Source organism: Leopardus geoffroyi, chromosome D3 (assembly GCF_018350155.1).
Source record: "Leopardus geoffroyi isolate Oge1 chromosome D3, O.geoffroyi_Oge1_pat1.0, whole genome shotgun sequence".
Classification (NCBI taxonomy): Eukaryota; Metazoa; Chordata; class Mammalia; order Carnivora; family Felidae; genus Leopardus; species Leopardus geoffroyi.
The window spans coordinates 2,799,271-2,822,716 of NC_059339.1; the positions used below are offsets into that span (position 1 = coordinate 2,799,271).

Consider the following 23,446-nt stretch of genomic DNA (forward strand, 5'->3'; position numbering starts at 1 on the left):
CCAGCCAGAGGTGAAGCGCGTGGGAATGACGCAAGGGGTGTGAGGAGGTAATTTCCGCCCCGTGGTAAATGACTCTCATTCCCATGACCTGTGGGGAGTGTTCTGAATTGTTGGGGGGCGGGGGGGCGCGTCTCAAATTATTTTCTAAGTTCACAGACACTTAGACACGAGCTTCACCTTCTCTCTGGCTTTCCTTTTGATCTCAGAAATGTCACCCAGTTATCTTTGAGAGTACCGCGTCGCAAAGCCTATTTGGAAACGGGATCTCTGGGCTTCCCCCGCCCCCACCAGCTTTCCCCAGACGCTCACGCCAGAAGCCAGGTGCCCACGTGGGGGCTGGCAGTTCAGGCATTGGCATGCGTAGACTTGCGTCTCAGATGCTTCCTTCTAGATCATTCCCCTACTACCAGGTCCGTGTCTCCGTGGTTTCTCCTCCCTCCGATGGAGGGTAGGCTCTCCTGTCTAGAGCTCCTGTTTCCAGATCTCTGCTTGGGTTTGTAGGCACATCATGGAACTGAAAGTCGGCTGAGGACCCTTTTTAAAGGCAGCCTGATGTCCAAGTCTCTTGTCACAAAAGTGTGCCAGCTTTGCTTGTCCGGTTTGTTTGAGGCATCTGGTCTCCTGGTGTGGCACACTGACCTGTGTTTCCCCCGGAGGCCGAGAATTGCCCTCCTGGATCTTCATCGCTGCTCAGCACGCCTGTCTTGCCCCGGAGAACGAGGTGGGGGAGCCCAGCACACGGAGATCAAGAGTAGGCATGCCCACTCACTTCTCCCGGTTCCTTCTGCTGTCAGCGGGGCGACCCTGCTAATTTCTTGGCCTCCTTGAACCTAGCTTTTCGTCTGCAACTGGCAGTGAATCGCAGCTCTGTATTGGTACACCGTGAGGGCTACACGCGTGCCATAAGACGTAAAAAGCCCTTAAAATCACTGTTTGGGACATGAGAGCTACTCGGTAAAGGTTAGTTGTTTTGCATCATTCTGGAAAGAGCTGCGACGATCCGAAAGCGAGACTTTTTCTTTCGAAAATGATGCCCTTTTTGGCCTCAGGATGTGCTGAGGTGGTCTTGCAAAGCCTCAAGCTTCGTTTTCTTTCTTGGGTTTCTGAGCCGTGTGGCCCTGAGGGTTGTGGTCACCGTCTGTGCCTGAGAGCCTGGTTATCTGAAAGGGCATTTCATTTCCCTTAAATGTCGGGAAGTCTCCAACTGTGCCTTTGTCCGCTTGAAGGAAGGTCTTCTTAGCGAGAAGGTTTAGATCTTGAACCCAGCGCACAAAAGCGACCGCGTGAGGGAAGGTTGTGGAGGAATGGGAAGAAGTCTCCAGGCCAGGGAGACGTGCTCATCTCTGGAAGGAGGACAGGCTGCAGAAAGGGGCTTCCCAACCCAGATGGAGGGAGCCAGTGTGCAGGGATCTGAGGTGCCCGTGCGGTGAGGGGCCGCGTCCCCGCTCTGCTCCCTGTCACTTATCAGCCGCAAGCGAGACAGGACAGAGAGGCGGCCTCTTGGCTTTCCTCTGCCGGTAGCGCCCACGCAGGCAGAAGAAACTAAAACCACAGGTGGCCCCCGTGGCCAGAGGCTGGCAAGTCCCCAAGTCTGATGGCGCACGGAGCGTGTCCACGCAAAACCTTCCCGACTCCACAGTATCGCCCTTTGCGTGGAGCTCACGCACGGAACGCATCCTTGTTGCTCGGTATTTGATTGACCGGGGGGGGGGGGCAGGGGACGAGGGAGGCTGCAGGGGTGGCCTCTGGACACGTCATGCTTCGCCACCCCCTACGCCTCCTTGGCTGGCGTTCTTTTCCTATCTTTCCTCACCCTTGTGCTCATGGGCATCTGAAACCTTCTTCGCAGCTCCCCTGTGCCTTCACTGATTTTTCCAGGCATACCTTCCAAATCCACTAATTGAATACATTTTATTTCTAGCACATCATTTCCAGAATATTTCCCAGAGCTCCGATATCCACATAATTACACCTGTGTCGGTTGTTCACAGTCTTGGTGGCGTGGTGGGGTCGCCTGGATAAAAAAGACGGACAGGTGGAAGGAAGGAACAAAAGGAGAGAGAAAGAGAGAGAGAGAGAGAAACTCAGCTGGAGTGGTGCCTGGTCATCGGTTTAGTTACAAAGCTCCCCCAGCAGTGCTCACGCACAGGCAAGACGAAGACCATGGCTTTAGGCAGATTGTATGAGTGCTCACATCACCTACTATGCTCACGCCTGTAACACAGTAGACTCCATTCTGATGAGTGCTGGGCGTCAGACACTGCTGGGCACGACTTGGTGCAAAGCAAGCATCGGCCCCTCTTCAGGACACTCACGGTTAAACACACAAACGCAAAGGTGCAGTCCTTAGCTTTACAGTTCAACACGAAGAATCGGTCAATATCGCCAAGTAGGCAAGCGTCCTGCAATCCCGCACGCGGTAACTATTTGCAAAAAAGGTATTAAAATTCAGATTTCCACCGACCCACCAAGACACACAGGACGAGCTGGTCTAAAGCTAGATCACCATGTGCAGAATTTACAGAAGAAACTACCAGGAACGTGCCCCAAAGCCCGACTGCATCAGAATCACCGAGAAGCCCGTGCAAAAGCCAAGGAATCGTTCGAGAAAAACACACATTTGCACGCAGTTTCAGAATCCACGAGTCTGCTGTGGTCCCCGGGTTAAGAATTCCCAACAAAGGGAGTTTTTATCACCACATCAGAGAGAGGAGAGTCCGCTCAAAAGTGACCGTGTTTCTTTCACATCTCGGCCAGGCAAGGGACCTAAAAGGAAAAGAGAAAATAAACTTTATAGAGAACCGGGCAAGGTTACTGAATGAGTAAAACTAATGAAGTACGTAGAGCCCTTTTAAAGTTCCTGGTGTTGCTTTTACGGCTAGCTCTTGCCGAATGGGAAGAATTTACATCCGTGGAGAGGTTGACAAAGGCTTTTCTGGGTAGAGTGAGCTCCGGAAGCGAGCGTGCGGGCAGTGGGAGCGGTGAAATCCAGTGTTGAGGGGAGCGAGGCCTGCGGGGTTTTGCTGGACGTTAGGTCACCTGTGAGGATGCGGGACAGAAAGCCGTGTATACGGCAGGGTCCCCGCTCTGCTGTAAGGTGTCCGCTGTGGCGTGGGGTCCCTGAACATTCTGTCCCGTAGATCTCGCTCTCCCGTGAGTAGGTGGAGAAGGCAGGGTTCAGTACGGCCGAAAGAAGGACGCGCCGTCTCAGGAACGGGGAGGAGACGCCAGAGTTCTCGTAAATCCCAAACCCAGAAAGGCGTGTTCAGCATCCTGACCGCAGGATCCCTCTGCCTGTGGAAACGCCAGGGGGAGGCTCCAGCCAGGCGGTGGCTGACTGTTTATCACAGCCACCGTTTCTCAAAGAGTTACGCTTTCTTGCAGAGGTCGGGAGAGAGGGAGTCCTGTGGGATTTCCATACTCGGTGCCATATTTTTCCTGATCAGTGCTCACCGTCCGCTGCAGCTACTCCTGCCACTGCCCCTGTCCCTGTCCCTGTCCCTGCTCTGTGCTAGAGCTGCTCAAGGAGAAAGTCAGCCTCTGGGGTTCAGTCTGGCCTCTTTCCTTTCCTGGGATGGCTCCTTGATCTCGCTCCTCTGTTCCTTCTCACCCCCCCTTCCTGTTTCTCCTCCTCCTCCTTTTCCTCCCCCCTCCTCCTCCCCCCTCCTCCCCCTCTTCCTTCTCCTCCTCCCTTCCTCCCCTCCCCTTCCCCTTCCCCTTCCTCTTTCTCCTTTCTTCCCCCTGCCTCCTTTCATTATAGCTGCCCCTATTCCAGTATTCCAGCCCATCCCCTACTTTGAGAAGAAAGCCCCCAGGAAGCCCCACCATCTGCCTCCGAGCTTCTTCTCGGGTCTGATGGTGTGAGACACAGAGTTTCAGTAGCTCTGTGTATATAAGAGGACAAACCTTGTAGTCCTGAGTGTCAGGTGTCAGTGATCATTTTGCAATTACGTGACATCCGAATCTTCAGAGACGGATCTGACAGGTGAGAGTTGCGTTGGCCACTGAGGCTGAAAAAGCATCTCTCATAGCTGCCTCCTCGGCTAATCCTTCCCTGTACCCTCTGCACTCTTCCCTCCCTCAGGGAGCGGCCGGCCCCACCCCTGCCTTTCTTCCACCCGTGATATACAGGAGCAGGCATTTTGTGAAAGCAGTCTGTGAAGAGGCAGAGGAGGTGGCCGGTTAATTAAACTGACACAAACAGTGGCAAAAATCACCCTGATAGTCTCACTTGGTTCATTTCCAGACGCATGGTTACAGGCGAAAAACATGTCTAAACACTAATAATTGCTACGATTGCTCCGATCCCCAAGCGACATCCGGCCGCTTCTCCCTGCCTATCAGCATGGCCCCTGTGGCCTCGCCCTCCCGTTCTTGCCTCACCTCTGTGTCTGTGCAGCTCTGTCTCCCCCCCACCAGATAGCAGAGCCACGTCTCCCTTGGACACCTTGAAAGTTCCGGGCTGGCCATGGCTCTGGAAAGTCCGATATAAGCAGCCTATAGATTTCGGGGAGTGGGGGAAAGAATCCTAATGATGATGAGGGGATGAGGCGAGGGAAAGCATTTAGGAAAAGGCATGCCCACTGTTCATGACTCTCCGTGAGCGCCTGCTCAAACACAGGGAGCGGTGATGTCTCAGACCAGCCCGGTGCCGCGAATCACGTTGGACGTGGCATGTTTCTTTGACGCTGCGTCTTGAGACGCCCTTCACGGGGACGGTGGGAACACACACGCGTGCACGAGGACGCACGCGTGGAAATGATAGGTGCGGCCCAGGGCCTGCTGAGCGTCACCACTTGCCAGTCTCTCAACGTTGCTCTTCTCTGCTTCTCTCTAGTGTGGATGACGCCTCCGATGAAGTCATGCAGGTTGACGTACAGATAGAGGAGCCCAGTGACCCGCCGGCCACACAGCTTGTCACGTGGCAGGTCGAGTATCCAGGAGACATCACGTCTGACTTGGGCGTATCCAAGATCTACGTGAGTCCGAAGGACTTGATGGGCGTCATACCGCTGGCCATGGTAAGAAGGTCCCTGCCTTGGGCTGTTAATACAGAACCCAAGGGAAAGAAAGGCTCCAGGCTGCCCCCCACACCTGGCGGGGAATTGTCAGAGAACCAGGAACCAGGGTTGGGGGGGGGGGGTTCCTGACCCGCGAAGTCTGCTACACAAAGCTGAGTCTCAAAACTGTGTTCTCTCTGAATCATATTCTGAGAATATTAGTTACAAAATCATCAAACTCCAGGTATTAGATTTGGATCTTCATTATATGGAAAAATATGGATCATTTAATACATGTGCTTCCATCATACAGTGTAGACTTTAACAATCTCAAATACATCCGCCCCCAGAGACCACATCGATCAAGTGTGAGGGAAATGTAGCAGGTCGCATGGCAGACGCCTGCCCCCTTTCAAAGCTGCAGCTAGCGTCAGCCACGCAGGAAAGCCACGCCGGCTTCTCAGTTCTTACGAGCTACCGATTTTCCAAGGAAGCCATAAATCCAGTTTGAATGTGAAATGTCAACCTGTTCATGTTGGCAGCTAGTTAGAACTAAATAGAACACGGCCTAGGAAAGAAGTTAATGGTATTCCATTCATAGGTTACCTATTTGGAAAAGATTAAAGACGGTAAGTCTGTCTACGTGTCCTTTAGGGTTCATGAAACAGAGATGGGCTTTTCTCCTTGGAAGGACCAGCCCCTGGTTTCTGTGTCACACGGTCCACCGCCTGTGGGAACACCCGTCCTCCGCGTTCCCCTAAGCGAAACACACACATGCCCCGTAGAGCCCTGCCTGTACCTCGGACTCTTCAGGAGCCCCTACAGAGGAACGATACCTTTTTTAATTGTGAATTTTCACAGTGCAAAAGCTTGGGCATGTTGGTCTGCCGACCATAAGGTGAGCTTTCCCCTGTTTACAAAAACTACTTTTCCTGTCGGATGTAAAACATGAGTTGACCTATCCACTGCCTGCCTGGTGTCTCCTCCACACCAACTATTAGAAAATATCGACAAGTGTTATTATATACGTAGAGAAAAGAGCATTGGGAATCAATCTTTCAATAAAAGGTAGCATGGACAGTTGCCTAGTGACGGCAGGTTCCTTATTATGCCGTTCGTTAGGAAATGTAACAGTTTGGGTGGGGTACGTCCTTGATAAGGGCTCCTTTTAACTTTGTTTTGTGTTTTTTTTGGAGGCGCTAAGCCTCCCTTGGTGTATCTTTCCACGTGTGAGGGTAGCACTCCTTTGGTGAGGCTATTAGTGAGTGGTTCTATTACTGGGGACGGCAAGACCATTTATCTCGAACGAGGAATTATTTGAATTTGCTCCTGTGCAGCACCTTTGATCAAATGAGCTCTTTGCAGTACTCGGCACGGCTTCTGTGGCTTTGCTCAGCGTAGGTTAGCATCCTGTTTGTTTCCTGCACTCAGCGTTTCTCCTGCCTCACGTGTCCCTGACGCCCCCACCACGTATCCCCAACCCCACCGTTCCCCGTAACACGCATGAATCCCCACTCCGACAAGGCGCCTCTCAGGCCTCTGCCGGTCTGTGACCATTTTCATCTTACCCCGCCGTCTAGCTACGATGGGTGTAGTACCGTACGATCGCGTGATGAGACAGCCAAGACCTAGTCGTGCCTTTCGCCATTTAGGAATTGCATTTGTTTGAAATCAAGAGGGCTCCTCGCCCACCCAGCCTGCTCTGACCCAGCCAGTAGTGGCTAAAATACAGATGCGTTTCTTTTTTCACGTGAAGGAACTCCTAAGGTTAGTGGTCTGGTTTCGGTGTGGTGGCCCATGCCTCGTTCCTTCTTTCTTTCTGCCTCGGTGGTTTGAGGGCGTGACTTCCACCCTCATGGTAACCCTAGGGTCCAAGATGGTTGCCGGAGGGCTGGCCGACATATCCGTGTTCGGTAGACCAGAAAAAGTCAGAAGTGACGAAGCTCAAAAAAAATGAGCTTTCAAGAAAGAAGGATCCGACACAATATTTCTGCTTACGTCCAATCGGCACGTAGTCGTATGGCCGTACCTCGTTGGAAGGAAGGCTAGTTAATCTGTATTTTAGCATGGCACGTTGCTTAAACTCTGTTGCAAGGAAACAAGAGGAAAATGATTGTTTGTGCAATGTTTGTAACAGTCCTCCTTCATTTCCACTTGAGGAAGTGGAGACTCATCTTGAACACCTGTCTGTGTTTTCTGTCTTGATCTTTAGGAAACCCCCAAGAAGCAAAATAACGTAACGGAATCCGAGCCTCCACTTGCCAGCTCTGCAAACATACTGATTTCACTCACGGTGCCTCCGTTTCCTCATCTAAAGGGGGAGAAGAGATACTTACTCATAGGCTAGTAGGAGGCTAAAATGATACCTCAGGAGTGCTTGGAACTGTGTCCAGTCCAGAGCAAACATACAATAAATGGTAGCTATTATTTTGTTCATTTCACCCCTCGATGCAAAGGATAGACAGCGCCCTGACAATAATGTTGTAAATTCTTCCGGGAAAGGGGTTTGGCCCCGGCCGCCATATTTCATGGCATAAAAAGAGTGGTGGACACTGTGTGTGTGCTCACTGATTCTTGAGCTGAATTGAATGAATTGTAAGGGCACTTTTGGTCCGATGACGTTTTACCAGTGACCTTGGAATATCTTCCTTTGGAGCTAAGGGTGAAGTCTTCAGCGTCCTGACTCCCCAGTCTTTTATACTTGGAGTGTTCTGAGTCCCCCTTCCTGAGAAGGGGGCTTCATTTTACCTTTGACTTGGTTGGGAAAAGAACTCTGGCCATTGCTAGAGACATTGCCCTCACTACACGGTCGTTTTGCCACTTCCTTTCACTTCCACTGTGTGTTTGTTCAGCACGTGTTCGTTGCGAGATATTTGAAGGAGATCTGATATCCATGCGTCTGTTCATCTGCATCACACGTTCTTGAAATATTAGAGAAACGGAAGGAGAGCCAGCTCACCGGGACCATGATGAGTGAGGAGAAGGCGCTCTGGGTTGAGATCGTGGTCACCGGGCGCTCATAAGCTGAACAAGGGGGTGGATCTTCAAATGTGATTTGGAGCCGCTGCAAGGCTGTCAGCAGGGTGTCACATGGACTGATGTATGTGTTTAGAAGAACGCTCCGGCTGTAGGTGGAGAACAGATTTGGGAGAGCCAGAGAGGTCAGAGAGAGTTAGGACCTGCACGCTGGATGCTGTCCAGTAACCCGGATCTAATGAGCTAGGCGTTTACTCGTCCCTCACCTGTCCTGTAAGAGTGTGAGCAGCCTGGGGCTTCTCTGATGCCTCCAGGGAGTTAGGACATAGCCTCCCTCTATCCCCAAAGCTCTTGACCTCCTCCCCATGGCCTCAGAATAATAACAAACATGTCCCTGTGGCAGCCAGCAGGAATAGGCAGAGGGACAGCGGGAGGATGTGTTCCTTTCCGTCAAGGACGGCCTGTCCCTGAATATAGCACCTGTGCCCCGAGCCCGCCAGCCCTGAACTCAGCCGAGTGACCACCTGTAGCTGCGGGGGAGCGGCGAGAGTGAGCTCTATCCCAAGAGGCCATGTGTCCAGCTAAAAGCCTGTGACGGTGGGAGAAGGAAGGACGGACACTGACGCCATCCTGGACGGCCCCAGGAGACTGCAGCCAGGACAGTGGAGACATGGCAAGGTGGACACTTCCAGGTCCGTCTTAGTGGGTAGGTGATTGGACTTTCCCCTGCATTGGGCATGGGTGTGAAGGAAAGATGGGGGGGGGAAACAGGAGTCTGGGTTTTAGGCTCATCCAGAAAGCTTCCCCTGTGGCTCCATGGTTCACGCACAGACCTAAAATAGGTAAGAGATCTCCTATTATGAAATAGCCTATGGTTTACATTTTTGCACAGAGATCTTTGCACACAGCTCCGACTGATTCCTGCACATACTTTTGGGAATAAATTCAAACCAAGGGATGTGAATCAAATGATATGCAATATTGTAATTTTTCTGACAACAGTCGCCAAACTGCCCTCCGGTAAGTTTAACCAATATAATTGTACCTGCTGTGTATGATGGTACCCATTTCCCTATGACTCACAAACTTAGGATATTAAAATCTTAACATAGGCAATTTATTAAGCAAAAATGATACCTCGTCGTTGCTTCAATTTTTTTTATTGCTGCCTAAATTTGCCCTCTTTTGGTTCATTTGCAAATTTCCCCATCAAACATTTGCTCTTACCCATTTCCTTTCCCTATTGGGAATTTCATTTCTTATGACTTTGTTATTAAAAAATCTTTTTTTTATTATGGTAAAAACACGTCACATGAAATTTACCATCTTAACCACTTCTAACCGTGCAGTCCATTGGTGTTAAATATGTTCACATTATTGTGCAACAGATCTCAGGAACTTTCTCATCCCTCAGCCCTGAAACCCTCTCCGCCATTTACACATGAATTCCCTCCTCTTACCCCCAGCCCACGGACACCACCTTCTACGTTCTGTTTCTGTATATGAGCGATGCTGACCTTTTGATTGGCACATCACTGCACGTATTCTCCACGATTTACCCCTTGCCTTCTAATCCCACAGGTCGTGGGTTGTAACATGCAGAAGTTTGGGGGGTATTTAATTTCCATGCAGCCACATCCACAGACCTTTTCTGTGGTAGAAATCCCCCTCCTCCCCCTAATTACCACCAAGAGGAAAAACACGCCTGTTTCACTTGTTCTTGTAAAATCTCGGAAATTAAAATACCCCCGGACCGTGCATTTGAACGGAGAGAACTGTAGTTTTCCAAAAATAATGCTGAAGGCAAATGCAGCTGTGACAGCTGATACTATTATTAAGGATTTAAGATCCATTTGGGGTGGGGCTCACGGCACCTCCATTCTTTGTGTGACGTACGATTCCATCCCCAGGAAAGCTTTGAAATGAGACGCGGTTAAGTACTAACATTCAAAGCTAATTTCCCAAAAGACGTTTAGTTCTTACTCAGTGTTTTGCCCATTTTTTCCCTGATGTCTACAGCCATAAAACCTTTTTTTTAAAAAAAATCCATTCATGTATTTCTAAGAGTTTTATTACATTACTTTTTTACGTTCAGGAAATGATGCCTTACGATCTTGTAGGTAGATGTATTTTTGTCCTTAGGAAGAGAATCCTGAGGAAAAGGTCATTAAGCGTGCATTAACATTAATGCAATTGGTGCACGTCTGTAACTGCTTGTCAGTGTCTGATTCTGGAAAGAAGTGTTTGCACTTCTTAGAAGAGCTGGAACATTCTGGGTGGGGGCTGGGGAGGGGGGCTCCGGTTCCTCAAGGCCTTTCAACATCCTTCTCTCCTACCTGCCTCCAGGGTCTGGGTAAAGCAAGTGTTTTGGGCTTCCGTCCAATAATAACTGATATTTATCGGCGTGAATGCCGTACGAACTAGTCCTTGAAAACAGTAGCTTGTGCTCTCAATTCCGAAGTAAAACTAACATGTTTTGGATCCTGCTGGGTGGTGGCTGTCTGGATACTGTAGTTGTGGGCGCTGCTCTAAGTCTGGGAATACAGGTGGGTGGTGCCACTCTCCTCTGTGGGTTGTAGGAATGTGCCTCCTCTCTCGGGCTCTTGATGGGGCTCCCTCTGTGTGCCGTTCAGCCTTGACTGCCAAGTGTTAGTCATCGGAAGTGGGGTGAGACTTTCAGCAGGACATAATCAGAGATACAGTCAAGTGGAACATCATAATCTGTGCAAACCAGCAGAAGACTCTCACCCTAATGAGCCATTTGGCGATGGTGACATTCTGTGATGTTTACAGAGATGTGAGGGTGTAGACGTGTCTCTAGATCCTTGGGGGAAGGCCAGCAGGGCTTTTAAACAAGATCAAAGAGTCAGGTGTGTCCTGTGCTCCTCATGAAGCACAGTATATGACCTTAAAACTTACTCTAGTGAGAACACAAATGCATCTCATAGGTCTTTGTAGAGCCCATTCCCCTGTCACCTTTTCCGGGGAGTCTTCCTTGATCCTTGTTGACTCTTGCGCTCTGTCCAACCCACGATTTCCTCATGCACAGTGGGGACAGTAGTCAAGTCAGAGGAGGCAAACACTCTTGAGTTATTTTTGATGGTTGAGATCGCACCATCGGCAGCTGTAATAGATAAGAGCCATAGAGACGACACCCTAGTGCATCCCTTTACGTACCCTCTGTGTCCTCCTTCATTCCATCCTGTTCGAACCCCACCTAAGCCCTTCTGATCTTCAGGCCCCCTTCCAAAGTAGAAGCGGCTAGATGCCAGTTTACTTCTCCTGACTCACTGGCGATGCCACACTCAGATGCCTTCTGCTTCTTAGCGTGAATGGGGGATGTGGTCGCCCAGAGAACCGCAAGCCCGAGCGGTGAAGCGTAGACCTCACCAGAACCTTCACTCACCTGACTGCTGCTCAGCTCTCGTCTTACGTGATTCTTGGCATTATGAGAAAGTAATCATCAAACGGCGCCTTCCCTCCTTGTCTCATGTACCCCTTCTTAACTCTCTGATCAGGGCCTGTCCTCCTGAATCAGGAGACTATTCCATTTCCATCAACCCAGCATGCAAAGCTCGCCCGCATTTTGATGGCCAACTTACTATATTGTAAACATTCTGATGAAATGCATCTGAAGCAAGCTTTCCTGGATCTAATCCCCTCTTCTCCATAAGCACGGCCGACCCTTGAACAACACAGGTTTGAACTTCACAGGTCCACTTAAAAGGAGAGGTTTTCCAGTAAATACAGTCCAGTACTATAAATGTGTGTTCTTTTCCTCATACTTTTCTTAAGTATCTTTTTCTTTTTTTAACATTTATGTGTTTTTGAGAGAGAGAGACAGAGCACGAGCAGGGCCGGGGCAGAGAGAGAGGGAGACACAGAATCCGAAGCAGGCCCCAGGCTCTGAGCTGTCAGCACAGAGCCCGACATGGGGCTCGAACCCATGAGATGATGAGATCATGACCTGAGCCGAAGTCGGGTGCTCAGCTGACTGAGCCAGCCAGGCGCCCCTCATTATGCTTTTCTTAGTAACGTTTATCGTGTCTAGCTTGCTTTATTGCAAGAGTGCAGTATAATACACAGAATACACGAAATGTGTACTCACTGACTATATTACCAATAAGGATGTTGGTCACCAGTAGGCTGTGAATAGTTAAGTTCTGGGGTGGGGGGTTGTCAAAAGTTATATGTGGATTTTCGACTGTGCTGGGGTCGGTGCTCCTAAGCCCTGCGTTAAGAATCAAGTGAAAAACGAACTTTTGGGGTGCCTGGGTGGCTCAGTCGGTTAAGCGTCTGACTTCGGCTCAGGTCATGATCTCGTGGTTCTGAGTTCGAGCCCCATGTCGGGCTCTGTGCTGACAGCTCAGAGCCTGGAGCCTCAGATTATGTGTCTCCCGCTTTCTCTCTCCTCCTCTGCTCATGCTCTGTCTCTCTCGTCTCAAAGATAAATAAATGTTAAAAAAAAATTTTAGAAAACAAACTTTCTTTTTATCGGCCCACTCTCTCACTGATCTTCAGGACCTTCACGACTTAGTCTCCTGGCATATCCTCCTTGCCTGCGTGTTCTCCCACCAGCCCAGGCCTTCTTTGTATCGGCACACCCCGCAGAAGGCAGGGTACCGCCCCGTCGTCGATGCCCAGAGAGCAGCCCTTCCGCCCCCTGGCCTGCACGCGGAGAGGGTAACGCAGGGTCATTTGTCCCCTGCCACCTCCGAAGTGAGCACAGGTAGCGTTTCCCTGCCAGTCACCCGCCACGGTCAGAACCAGAGAAGAGGCTCCCGCGTTACAGTAGGAAACTATCTTTCCTGGCTCCAGTAATGACATTTCTTTTTATGTTTGGCATGAAAGCGGATTCTTGGCTCTTTTTTGTTTGACTTTTCATGGTATTCTTTTCCTGTGTCAGCCTGTTAATTAATATGCCAGATATCCTCTGTTGTTTTACTCAGACTTTTTGAAAATTCGGTCACACTGGATAGCACATCCCTGCTTTCATTTTTATACTTTCTCCACCAAGTGCAAATTAAGTTGCTGCAATAGCCCTTGAGGAAATGCTCTGCTTTCAAGGAGCATTCTCGCTTTGTGCTTGGTGAATAGGCATGGCCGCCCCAAAGGGCGTTCACAATAGTGACACCAGATTCCTGATGCTAATTATGTACCAGGCACGGCGCTACAGTCACCCCTCTCCCTGTCTCCCATATCTATCTATCTATCTATCTATCTGGAGAGAGAGAGACAGACACACAGAGAGAGATGCCCAGCACTGGCTTGAACTCATGACCCTGAGATCAAGAATCAGACACTTAACCGACTCAGCCACCCAGGTGCCCCTCCTTCTATATATTAAGGCATTAAATTCCCACAAGGCCCCGGGGAGGCTGCTTCTCTCCCATTTCACAGATGCGGGAGGGCACACAGTTGAAGGATGCCCCAAGCAGTCCAGCCAAGAAGCTGAACTGGAAATAGATTCCAGACGGATGGGCTCCGGAGGCCGTGCTCCCCACCAGTGCCCGCCACCGCCCTCCTTGTGAAAACAGGGTTTGGACTGCTGATCCGTTCAGTATGCAAAAGGATCTTTGGAAGATGCAAATCCACAAAACATACTCATAAAAAATATGAAGTTGAGAAGTCTTACTGAAATAGGAAAGGCGTCTGAAAATGAATTATTTATCATGCACAAAACCACTGCCTTTTCTTTTCAGCCCACTCTGGGGCCTTTGATGCCCCTAATGAGGCATCCTCTCCGGAGGTAATTTATAATGAGACGGTGGCGGCTGAACCCCAGCGCCTTTAAAGCGACGTCACACAAAATAAGTCAGAATGTGTCTGCTGTTGCTGGTTTCCGTGTGCTTATCACAGCCCCAGCTCGTGTATGACCAGTTGCTGTCAGTGCGTAGATATGCTCGTGATGTAACTCCTTTTGTAGGCGCTCCAGAGAACAGTCCATCCCTGCAGTTCCTGGGCTCCCGGGATGTGCCGAGCACTGGCCTTTGTGTTGGGGATCCCGCAGAGCTCACATCCCACTCAGGGGAGCGGCTGGCAAATGAGTAAAAAAAAAATCATTGAGCAATAGGAATTCCAAATTGATCTATGCTTGGCAGGAAATAAAACGGTGTAGCAAGGTGAGCCCTTGGAGGCTGGAGCGTCACTGCGGAGGTGACATTTGAACTGAGACGGAATGCCAAGAAGGGTCCAACGTGGGAAGATCTGACAAGAGCTGGCTTTCCAGACAGAAGGGAAAGTGGTTGCCAAGACCCAAAGCAGAGGCCAGCGTGGTGCGCCTCCGGATGGAAAGGTCGAGGGAAGCGGGGGAGTAGTGACTGGAGACCATGAGGTCTGAGGAGGCAGGCTCTGGATTATGTAGACCCTCACCAGCCATGAGGTGTGCGGAAGGATTTCTCATTTATCGTGTTTAAATCTCTTCTGATTCATGATCTACTTTTAAAATATCGCTCTGAATACCAAAAGGAGAACAAAATGGGGGGGGGGGGCGGTGAGCCGTGGAAGCAGGAAGACCATTCTGGGAGCTTCTTTGATAGTCCAGGCAGAAAGGGCTGAGGACTGGGTCTATGGAGATGATGGCGGTATTGAAGACAAATTGAAGACCTCGGGGTGTACTTCCTAAGTATGGCCATTGGGACCTGGTTAGAGGTAAGACCAGGAGTTTGTCTGAATGGGCGAGGCCAAAAATGAGTCTAGAGTAGATAGTACTGATAGAACTTTCTGCCTTGATACAAATGTTGGTTGTGTTACCTGAGCCATCCAATATGGCAGCCACACGTGGTCACTGGGCTCTGGCAACATGACTAATGTCAGCAAGTAACTGAATTTTTGTGTGATTTACTTACGCTTGACCCTTGAACAACACAGGGGTTAGGGGCGCCAGCCCCTTGCACCATTGAAAAATCCATGTATAACTCAGAGCTCCACAGAAACGTAACCACAGATAGCCTACTGTTGACCAGAAGCCTAACCAATAACATAAACAGTTGATTGACAGATTGTGGATGTTCTGTGTATTATACACCGTATTCTTACCATGAGGTATGCTAGAGAAAAGAAATAGTATTACAAAGACAAGGAAGAGAAAATGCATTTACAGTACGATACCGGATTTATCAGAAAAAAAAATCCATGTACAAGTGGACCCATGCACTTCAAACCTACGTTGTTTAGGGGCCAACTGTAATTTAGATTTAAATAGCCGTGCATGCTAATGGCTCTTGGATTAGACAGCACGGCTCTAAAGCTTTGGCTTTGTGACAGACATGGATGGGGTGGCTGAGTGACACCAAAACTGTCCGTGGAGGCTGGAGTTTGAATTCCATGTAATTAACACATGTCCCCAGGAAGTATGCTTTTTAAATGTTTTTCAACCATTTATGAATATAAAGACTACTAAGGCGATACAAAAACCTAGAGTTTGTGGTACGTAATTTTTAAGGCCATTCCTGGTCTACTATAGACATAGCTTTTCTTTTTTATTTTTTTTTCAAGTTAGTTAACATACACTGTAGTCTTGGCTTCAGGAGTAGAACCCAGCGATTCGTCTCTTACCTATGACACCCAGTGCCCTCCCAATGCCCATCCCCCATCTAGCCCATCCCCCAACCCCTCCCCTCCAGCAACCCTAGTTTATTCTCTGTATTTGAGAGTCTCTTAGGGTTTGCCTCTCTCTCTGTTTTTTTTCTTATTTTTCCTTCCCTTCCCCTATACTCGTCTGTTGAGTTTCTCAAATTCTACATATGAGTGAAATCATATGATATCTGTCTTTTTCTGACTGACATTTCACTTAACATAATACCCTCCAGTTCCATCCATGTTGTTGCAAATGGCAAGATTTCATTCTTTTTGATTGCTGAGTGGTATTCTATTGTGTGTGTGTGTGTGTGTCTGGATACAGATATGGATATGGATATGGATATACTATATCTTCTTTATCCATTCATCAGTGGGTGGACATTTGGGCTCTTTCCATACTTCGGCTATTGTCGATAGTGCTGCTATAAACATTGGGGTCCGTGTGTCCCTCCGAATCAGCGTTTTTGTGTCCTTTGGATAAATACCTGGTAGTGCAGTTGCTGGACCATAGGGGTAGTTCTCGTTTTAATTTTTTTAGAACCTCCTTTCTGTTTTCCAGAGCGGCTGCACCAGTTTGCATTCCCAACAACAGTGCCAAAGCGTTCCCGCTTCTCCACATCTGTTGCTTCCTGAGATGTTAATTTTGGCCACTCTGACCGGTGTGAGGTGGTATCTCACTGTGGTTTTGATTTGTGTTTCCCTGATGATGCGTGATATTGAGCATCTTCCCATGTGTCCGTTGGCCATCTGGGTGTCTTCTTTGGAAAAGCGTCTATTCGCGAGAGAGCCTTTTCTTAGCCTTCAGGAGGTTGACAGCGGCCCTCCTCTGTGGTCCAGTCGTGATGTAAAGCTTAACCTCCTTGAAGGAAGGGATCCCTAAAAAGAAAAGCAATTTTGAAAAGCATCGTTCCACGAGAAAAGTGTGCGTTTCCCGCTGTGCTGCACTCAGTGGAGGGTCCCCACGAGACCCAGGTCAGCCTGAGCGGGTGGAGGGAGCCTGGCTCCTCCCTTGAACCAGGCACCCCCACCTTGTGCCCTGTGCCATGACTTCCCTGTGCCAGTAAGCCCTTCTGATGGTTCGACCCCTAAAGTGGGATGAGCGCCTTCCACCTTGTCAGAGCCCTGGGAGCTCCCCACATCCCTGGTAGTTATTCTTCCTAAATCTGCCTGAGCATCCCTCCCATTTTTTGATTAACTTCATCTTCCTCTTAGGCGATATCCCCTGGACAATGGCAGACCTCGCCAGTGGCACAGCTGCCATTAACCTTTCGATTAACCTCATTCTCAAAGAGTTGAAGAGAACTGTCCACAAAGAGAAATGGATGCCGATTTAAGAGCACGATTCCAGCAAATTGCCAGGTTCAAGACCCAACACTTTCTTGCTTCTTAGATCGTTTCCCGAAGGCTGGCTCGCTCCAGTACCCCCGAAATCTCGGCAACTCCCAGCAGGTGAACACCTCTCGCAGTACAGCCAGGTCCCACGCACGTACCTGAGCATTCCAGGCTGCACGCTGGCTGCCGAGCCCGTGGCGTCTCTTGTATCTGTGAAATCCGTTAGATTTCTCTCAGTAGAGACCCCCTAAAGCCAACATCGGGCTCCATGTGACTTTGAGATACCACCCCTCCACCTGGCTTCTGGGTTAGCGTCAGTTAGGCTTTAGGCATCCCGTAGCCGGTGGTCAGGATCACGTCAGAAAGCAGCCCGTGTCAGAGGCTGCGTTGTCTCTTCTCTCCGTGGTACTTCTTGAGACCCAGTGCGTCATACGTTGATTTTGCCCAGCATACGAAGACCAAAGCAGGGACACTGCCTGCGGAGTTGACGCTGCGTCTGCAGCCCCTAGACCAGCGTCTGACCACAGGGGAAGCTGGAGACACATCCTGAAGTGGAGGCGGAACCCAATGGAGCTGAATTCACATCCCTGAGGGTTCGCGAGCGTGTGGACCTTGGGCAAGTCCAATGACCTCTCTGTGCGTTACTTTTCTCACCTGTAAAGTGTGGATGAGTTCTAGGATTCTACTTCCTGGGGGGGGGGGCGGGGTGCAGGCTTTCATGAGAGGCAAAGTGAAACGTCTGGCACGGGGCCTGGAAGTACCTGGCTGTCAAAGAATTACAGCCACTGCAGTATTATTAGTAACAACAAGAGAGAACAAGAGTGTTATTAGTAACAACAAGAGAGAAGGCACGTTTTGGAATATCTGCACAAAAAAGTTGAAGCGGTTAAGTGCTTTTCTTCTTATGTTCCTCTGCAAGTTTTGCAAGAAATTAAGGGAAAAGCCATGTCCTGAAGAAATAAAAAGACTCAATTAACCTACCGGTTTTGAAATAATTTAAATTTAAATGGGAACCATGGCCGTGTTCCATACGGCAGTCTTCGCTGGCCCGGTGGACAGGCAGAAGATACTGGTAGAGAATCCGTTAGGACTTTTCAAATCCAGTCCACGCTGGTTTTATGCAGAAATGAGAACTTATGGGCCCCCTGTGTAAGGTTGCATCCATTTGGCTACATGACACAGACATAGAGACCGCCGAATACAATGGCTTTAGCCATGGTGGAAGTTCATCTTTTGCGCGTGAATTAAGTCCAGAGGTAGACACTGTGAGTTGAACCTGGTGGCTTCCTCGGGCACCTGGGTGTGTCTTTCTACCAGGTGACTCCATTCGCAAACTCGCCTTCTGGTCCAGAAAGGCCGGTGGAGCTCCAGCCATCATGTTGGAGCTACAGACTTAGACATAGCATCAGAGCCCGCGTCCTGCAAGGAGTCTCCATCACATTGGTCCCTGTAGTAAGTCACATGACCATCCCTGGGGCTGGATGCAGAGTCTCCTGTAGAACTGCATCAACCTATAGCCTGGGGATGTGCACTCCGCCCAGAACCCAACTGCCTCCCCCATCTGGAAGCATCTTCAGGGCATGAATGGAGCATTAGTTGCCTTTTTAACAAGAGCTCAAGAGTTCAAAATGCAGACAGGGTATGACAGAAGTGCCCGTGAAGAGCAGCCCCGAATAGTCTAAAGGGAATGTTTGTTTCTTCCTCGTAAAACACGTTCATTTCAGACAAGACGCTAGCCGGCATTCACCGGTCCTGGCTGTCAGACACACATGGGCGTGTGGAAAACTCCCTTTCCATACAAAACTCACAGAACCTCAGTGTAAGGGTGTTAGCAATTACACATTGGTCCCTAGTGAGAAAAAGATATATTTTAAAATTTTTTCTGGGGCACCTGGGTGGCTCAGTTGGCTAAGCATCTGACTCTTGATTTTGGCTCAGGATGTGATTTCTCGGTTCGTGGGATCGAGCCCCGTGTTTGGCTCTGTGCTGACAGCAATGGAGCCTGCTGAGGATTCTCACCCCCCCCCCAAATAAATGATAAATGAGCATTAAAAAAAATAGAAACTAGCACACTAGAATATGTATTTTCACCAAGTAGTGGTTTTCTCATGTGGGACCTAGCTATTTTTCCAATGTTCTTGAACTCAGAAGTTTTCAACAAAACCATTATTTTCTTGACAGATGCTGAGACAACTGGAGATTTCAGTGGATGCTGGAATATGAGTTGATGTATAGTTACAGTAAAATATGGGTTAGGTCATCACTCCACGAGCTCTTTACTCTGTTAATCTTTGCACGCTGGGTAGTAAATGCGGGCTTAGGACTTCCCAATGTGGGCAAATTAGGGAAAGAAATCTGTTTTTTGCGTTTGTATAAACCAGTCTTCCAGTAGTGCAAGTAAATTACCGATTAAATTTAGCCCAAACAAAAATGATTGCTTTACCCTTGAACTCAATTTCTCTTTTGCTTTAAAGAGGAAGATACGAATGCTAATGCAGATTTTTTCCCTCCCTCCCACTTTGGTGAAGGAAGCTGTCTTTTCCTCCCTCCCTTCCCTCCTCCTGCATTAGCCAGGCTCTCCAGGGAGACAGAACCAATAGGACATATGATACGTATTTTTATGTATTATAAATATGAATGTGTATAAATATTATTAAAATCATATGATATTATGGCTGAGAAAGGGAGGAAGCCTGCCCCCGTGTCCCTGCCTCACGGCTTCACCCCGGGGCGTCCCCTCTTCTCCTGTCCTGCTCTCAGACTGGCATCCACACCACAAGCTCTTCTGGGCCCCCAGCTTGTAGACAGCAGGTTGAGGAGCTCCTCAGGATCTTATTCTTTATGAGGGAGCAGGGTGTCATCAGTGGGGGTGCTTTCGGAACGCGAGCAAGAGGAGCCCCGCTTCAAACGTGCTCGCCCAACAAGCAAGCTTCCCATGGCACACCCTGGGGCGTCCAGAAGGCAGTCTGGACGGAGAGGGCGGCGGTCCAGGGAGCTCGGTCTTGGCTGTCCTTGGTCTTGCCCTCCCTTCGTGGTCCTCAGCAACCACTGGAGCAAAGAGGGAGGTTGTTCGCTTCCAGCCAGAGGAAGGAGAACACGTCTCCTCCATCTTGCGCGTGGGAGTCCTTCCTGGCGGTCAGACCGTGCCACATCAGGCCGTCACCTGCCCCCAACCTGGACGAAATGGCCAGATATTCTGATTGGTCTAAGCAGACTTCTTAAACTTATCACTGCCGAGGGAATAGTCTGGCCGTGCCTGGCTGGGATGGGGATGCTGTCAGCATCCTCCGAGTTCACAAGCTGCAAGTCAGGATAGCTGCTGGAAGAAAACCATGGTTCTGGTAGGAAGGAGAGAAGAAAGAATGAAAGCATGGTATTACACAAGGTCGCTGGGACATCCGCGGTGGAAAACTACGGGACAAAGGTGCTTGCACAGGGCTTGGGGTGAAGGAGATACTGTACCCACCTTAACGTTTTATGAACAACCGAATATTAAAACCTTCAGCAACAACAAAAATGTCCCATGGAAAGGGTGCTTGGCGAATAACAATGATGACCCGTGGACACGGAACGTGCACGCTGACCTTTGTCAGTGAACCACAGCTGTGCACACTGGGAAACCAGGGGCCCCGCGGTCCTTCCTGAAACAAAAGTACTGATCTGGCTGCAGCTCGTCATTGATAGCTACGTTAATGTGCCCCACTGGTGACATTAAAAGTTGAAGACTGAGCTTCAGACAAGATTGAAGCTTTGAAATGTATTTGTTTAGGGGCACCTGGGTGGCTCAGTCGGTGAAGCGTCCAACTTTGGCTCAGGTCATGATCTCACGGCTCCTGAGTTCGAGCCCCACGTCGGGCTCTGGGCTGACAGCTCGGAGCCTGGAGCCTGCTTCGGATTCTGTGTCTCCCTCCCTCTCTGGCCCTTCCCCTCTTGAGCTCTGTCTCTCTATCTCTCTTAAAAATAAATAAACATTAAAAAATTAAAAAAGAAATGTATTTATTTATAACCTGTGAAATCCCCATCAAGAGGAATTTTAACAAACGTAACAGTTTTCTGACCATCTTACGCTTGACTCCAAACTACCTTTGACCACAGTTCCTTAGAATTGTCGCTGTTATTTCCAATCAGTCTACTTTGGCTCACTGGCAGGGATTCTCTGGTCTGTTAATTCAGCTAAGGCTAGGTTGGTTTTGTGTGTGTGTGTGTGTCTGTCTGTCTGTCTTATCTGGCGTCTGTTCACAGAGCTTGGCGTTGATCCCTAAGGCCATGTGTAACAAGTAGATGGATGTGTATCCCTCTTTCCACGGCCGGAATGATCGTGTGTGTCAGATGGTAACGCGACCAGCTCAGAAAAGATGGGGAAAGTTGGTATTTAAGTTTTTTAATTGTAAAACCATGAGAGAAGTCCATTGTACTAGGAAGAAGGGACTTTTTATGCCTTGTCGAAAGAGGTGGATGTATCACAAAACAACAGAATGACGGCCCTGCGTGGAATTATTCAGAATGACTACTTTAGTGATCTGGTGGCTGCAGTTCAAAGTGACTTTTACGGGACTTACTTTTCCTAAGCCTGTCAGCAACAAACTGTGGAGACACAAGTGTTTAAACTGTCCTGTGTGTTCCGTGTAGATCTGTTTTCCTGACCGTTTTTAGATGGAAACGGAGGCTATCTGTCCTTGCGAATTCCTAGCTGTATGCAAGGACAATAAAACGACGTACGGAAACACAATGGAATGATTAAGGAGAGGATTTTGCTAAGCTTGTTACCAGCGGCCTGAGAGTTCTTTCCATAAATCTCGTATTTCCGTTTCGAAAATGTGCGTGATTAGCTGGTTAATGCTTTTGCCCAATAGAAGAGTGTTAGATATTACCTGCCTCTTGCTGCTTGTAAAAGGTTCGTCTTTAAAAAACAGAAGTCAGGGCACCTGGGTGGCTCAGCCGGGTAAGCATGCAACTGTTGATTTTGGCTCGGGTGGTGATCTCACCATCGGGAGTTCGAGCCCCATGTCGGGCTCTGTGCTGACAGTGCAGAGCCTGCTTGGAATTCTCTCTCTTTCCCTCTTTCTCAGCCGCTCCCGGCTTGCACTCTCTCTCTCTTTCTTTGTCAAAAAATAAATATAAAAAATTAAATAAGTAAATAATAGGAAAAAGTTGAACTGAACTCATTTCTGAGATAGGGGACAGATGGCAAGTTTAACTTCCTAGTACCTGAGTCCAGCTGTGGTGATGGAACCCAGGACCCCTGTCTTTCTAGAAAACCCATCTGTGACTTAATGGAATTCCCTTCTTGATAATGAAGCTGGGGAATAATAAACGTGCAGTTCAACAACTGAGAATGGATTCAGCCCTGGAAAATAAACAGATCGTCTCCTTTACTAAGTACATTGGGAGTTACTGTGTTTTGCTACCTGACTCACTGTACAGGCTCTTTCACAAAACTTCTTATTCAGGCTCCACGGCAACATCACAAGAGCGGTCTCATGGTCATTTTTCAGATGGGAAAACTTGCGATTTATGGAAAGAAAATAAGTTACTGAAATTCACATGGCTAGAGAGCGTCTGTCTTCTTTTTATGAATATAACTTATTGTCAAATTGGCTTACATACAACACCCAGTGCTCATCGCCACAAGTGCCCTCCTCAATGCCCATCACCCATCTTCCCCTCCCTCCGTCCACCCCCAGTTTGTTCTCCGTATTTAAGAGTCTCTTGTGGTTTGCCTCCCTCCCTCCCTGTTTGTAACTGTTTTTCCCCTTCCCTTCCCCCACGGTCTCCTGTTCAGTTTCTCAAGACCCACGTATAAGTGAAAACATATGATAGCTGTCCTTCTCTGACTGACTTATTTCACTCAGCATCATTCCTGCAGACTCTTGCTTGCCGATGTCCAGGATCTAGGTGTGGAGCTCTGCCAGAAAGAATACACTGAGCCAGCAGTGCCCTCTGAGGTGCCTACAGAGGAACAGAAGGTAGACATTAACCCCACACATGGACGGATGGGGAAGACGTGTTCATGCAATGGTCCTGGATAAATTGATCTCCAAACTGGAGGGTGATAGAGCCAGACTGTCATGTGACTGAGTGATGGAGGAATGATGTTCAGAGCTTTTGGAATAAGAGAGGAAAATAGATGAGGCTCACAAGGAAAACCCACGTTTCTGCCACCCCTTCCCGGAGTAAGCTTGGCACGTTTCTGTCTTGGTACCTCCCGTTTCTTATCTGTGCAAAAATGCCACATGGGCCCCATCCACTTAATGGGATTCTTGACATTTTGTTAGAAAGATCTGTGGATACGTTTCAAAACAACCTATTCATTTTCCATAATGTGATAGAATTCCCTCTACAACATCCTCACTAGGGGGTTGCCTGGGCTCTTTTCTGGTATTTTCTGGGTATAAGAAATGATGCACTACCTTCTTAAGGAAACCCGTGCCATTCTGTATACATAGATATGATAGATAAAGATATGGGTAAATGTAGATATGGATGAGGATGATAGAAACAGATAATGCAGAGTTGATAGATATAAAGATGTATAGGGATAGAGATAGATACGTACG

General features: G+C 48.8%; 1 protein-coding gene across 3 annotated transcripts in view; it reads left to right on the top strand.

Moving 5' to 3' along the window:
- TMEM132D (transmembrane protein 132D) overlaps nt 1–23,446 on the top strand; it is a 564,604-nt gene that overhangs the window by 384,128 nt on the left and 157,030 nt on the right. For all 3 annotated transcript variants that reach the window (XM_045459606.1, XM_045459608.1, XM_045459605.1), the window contains one exon: nt 4,838–5,021. In XM_045459606.1, coding sequence (XP_045315562.1) covers nt 4,838–5,021 — 184 coding nt within the window. The remainder of the gene's footprint in view (nt 1–4,837; nt 5,022–23,446) is intronic.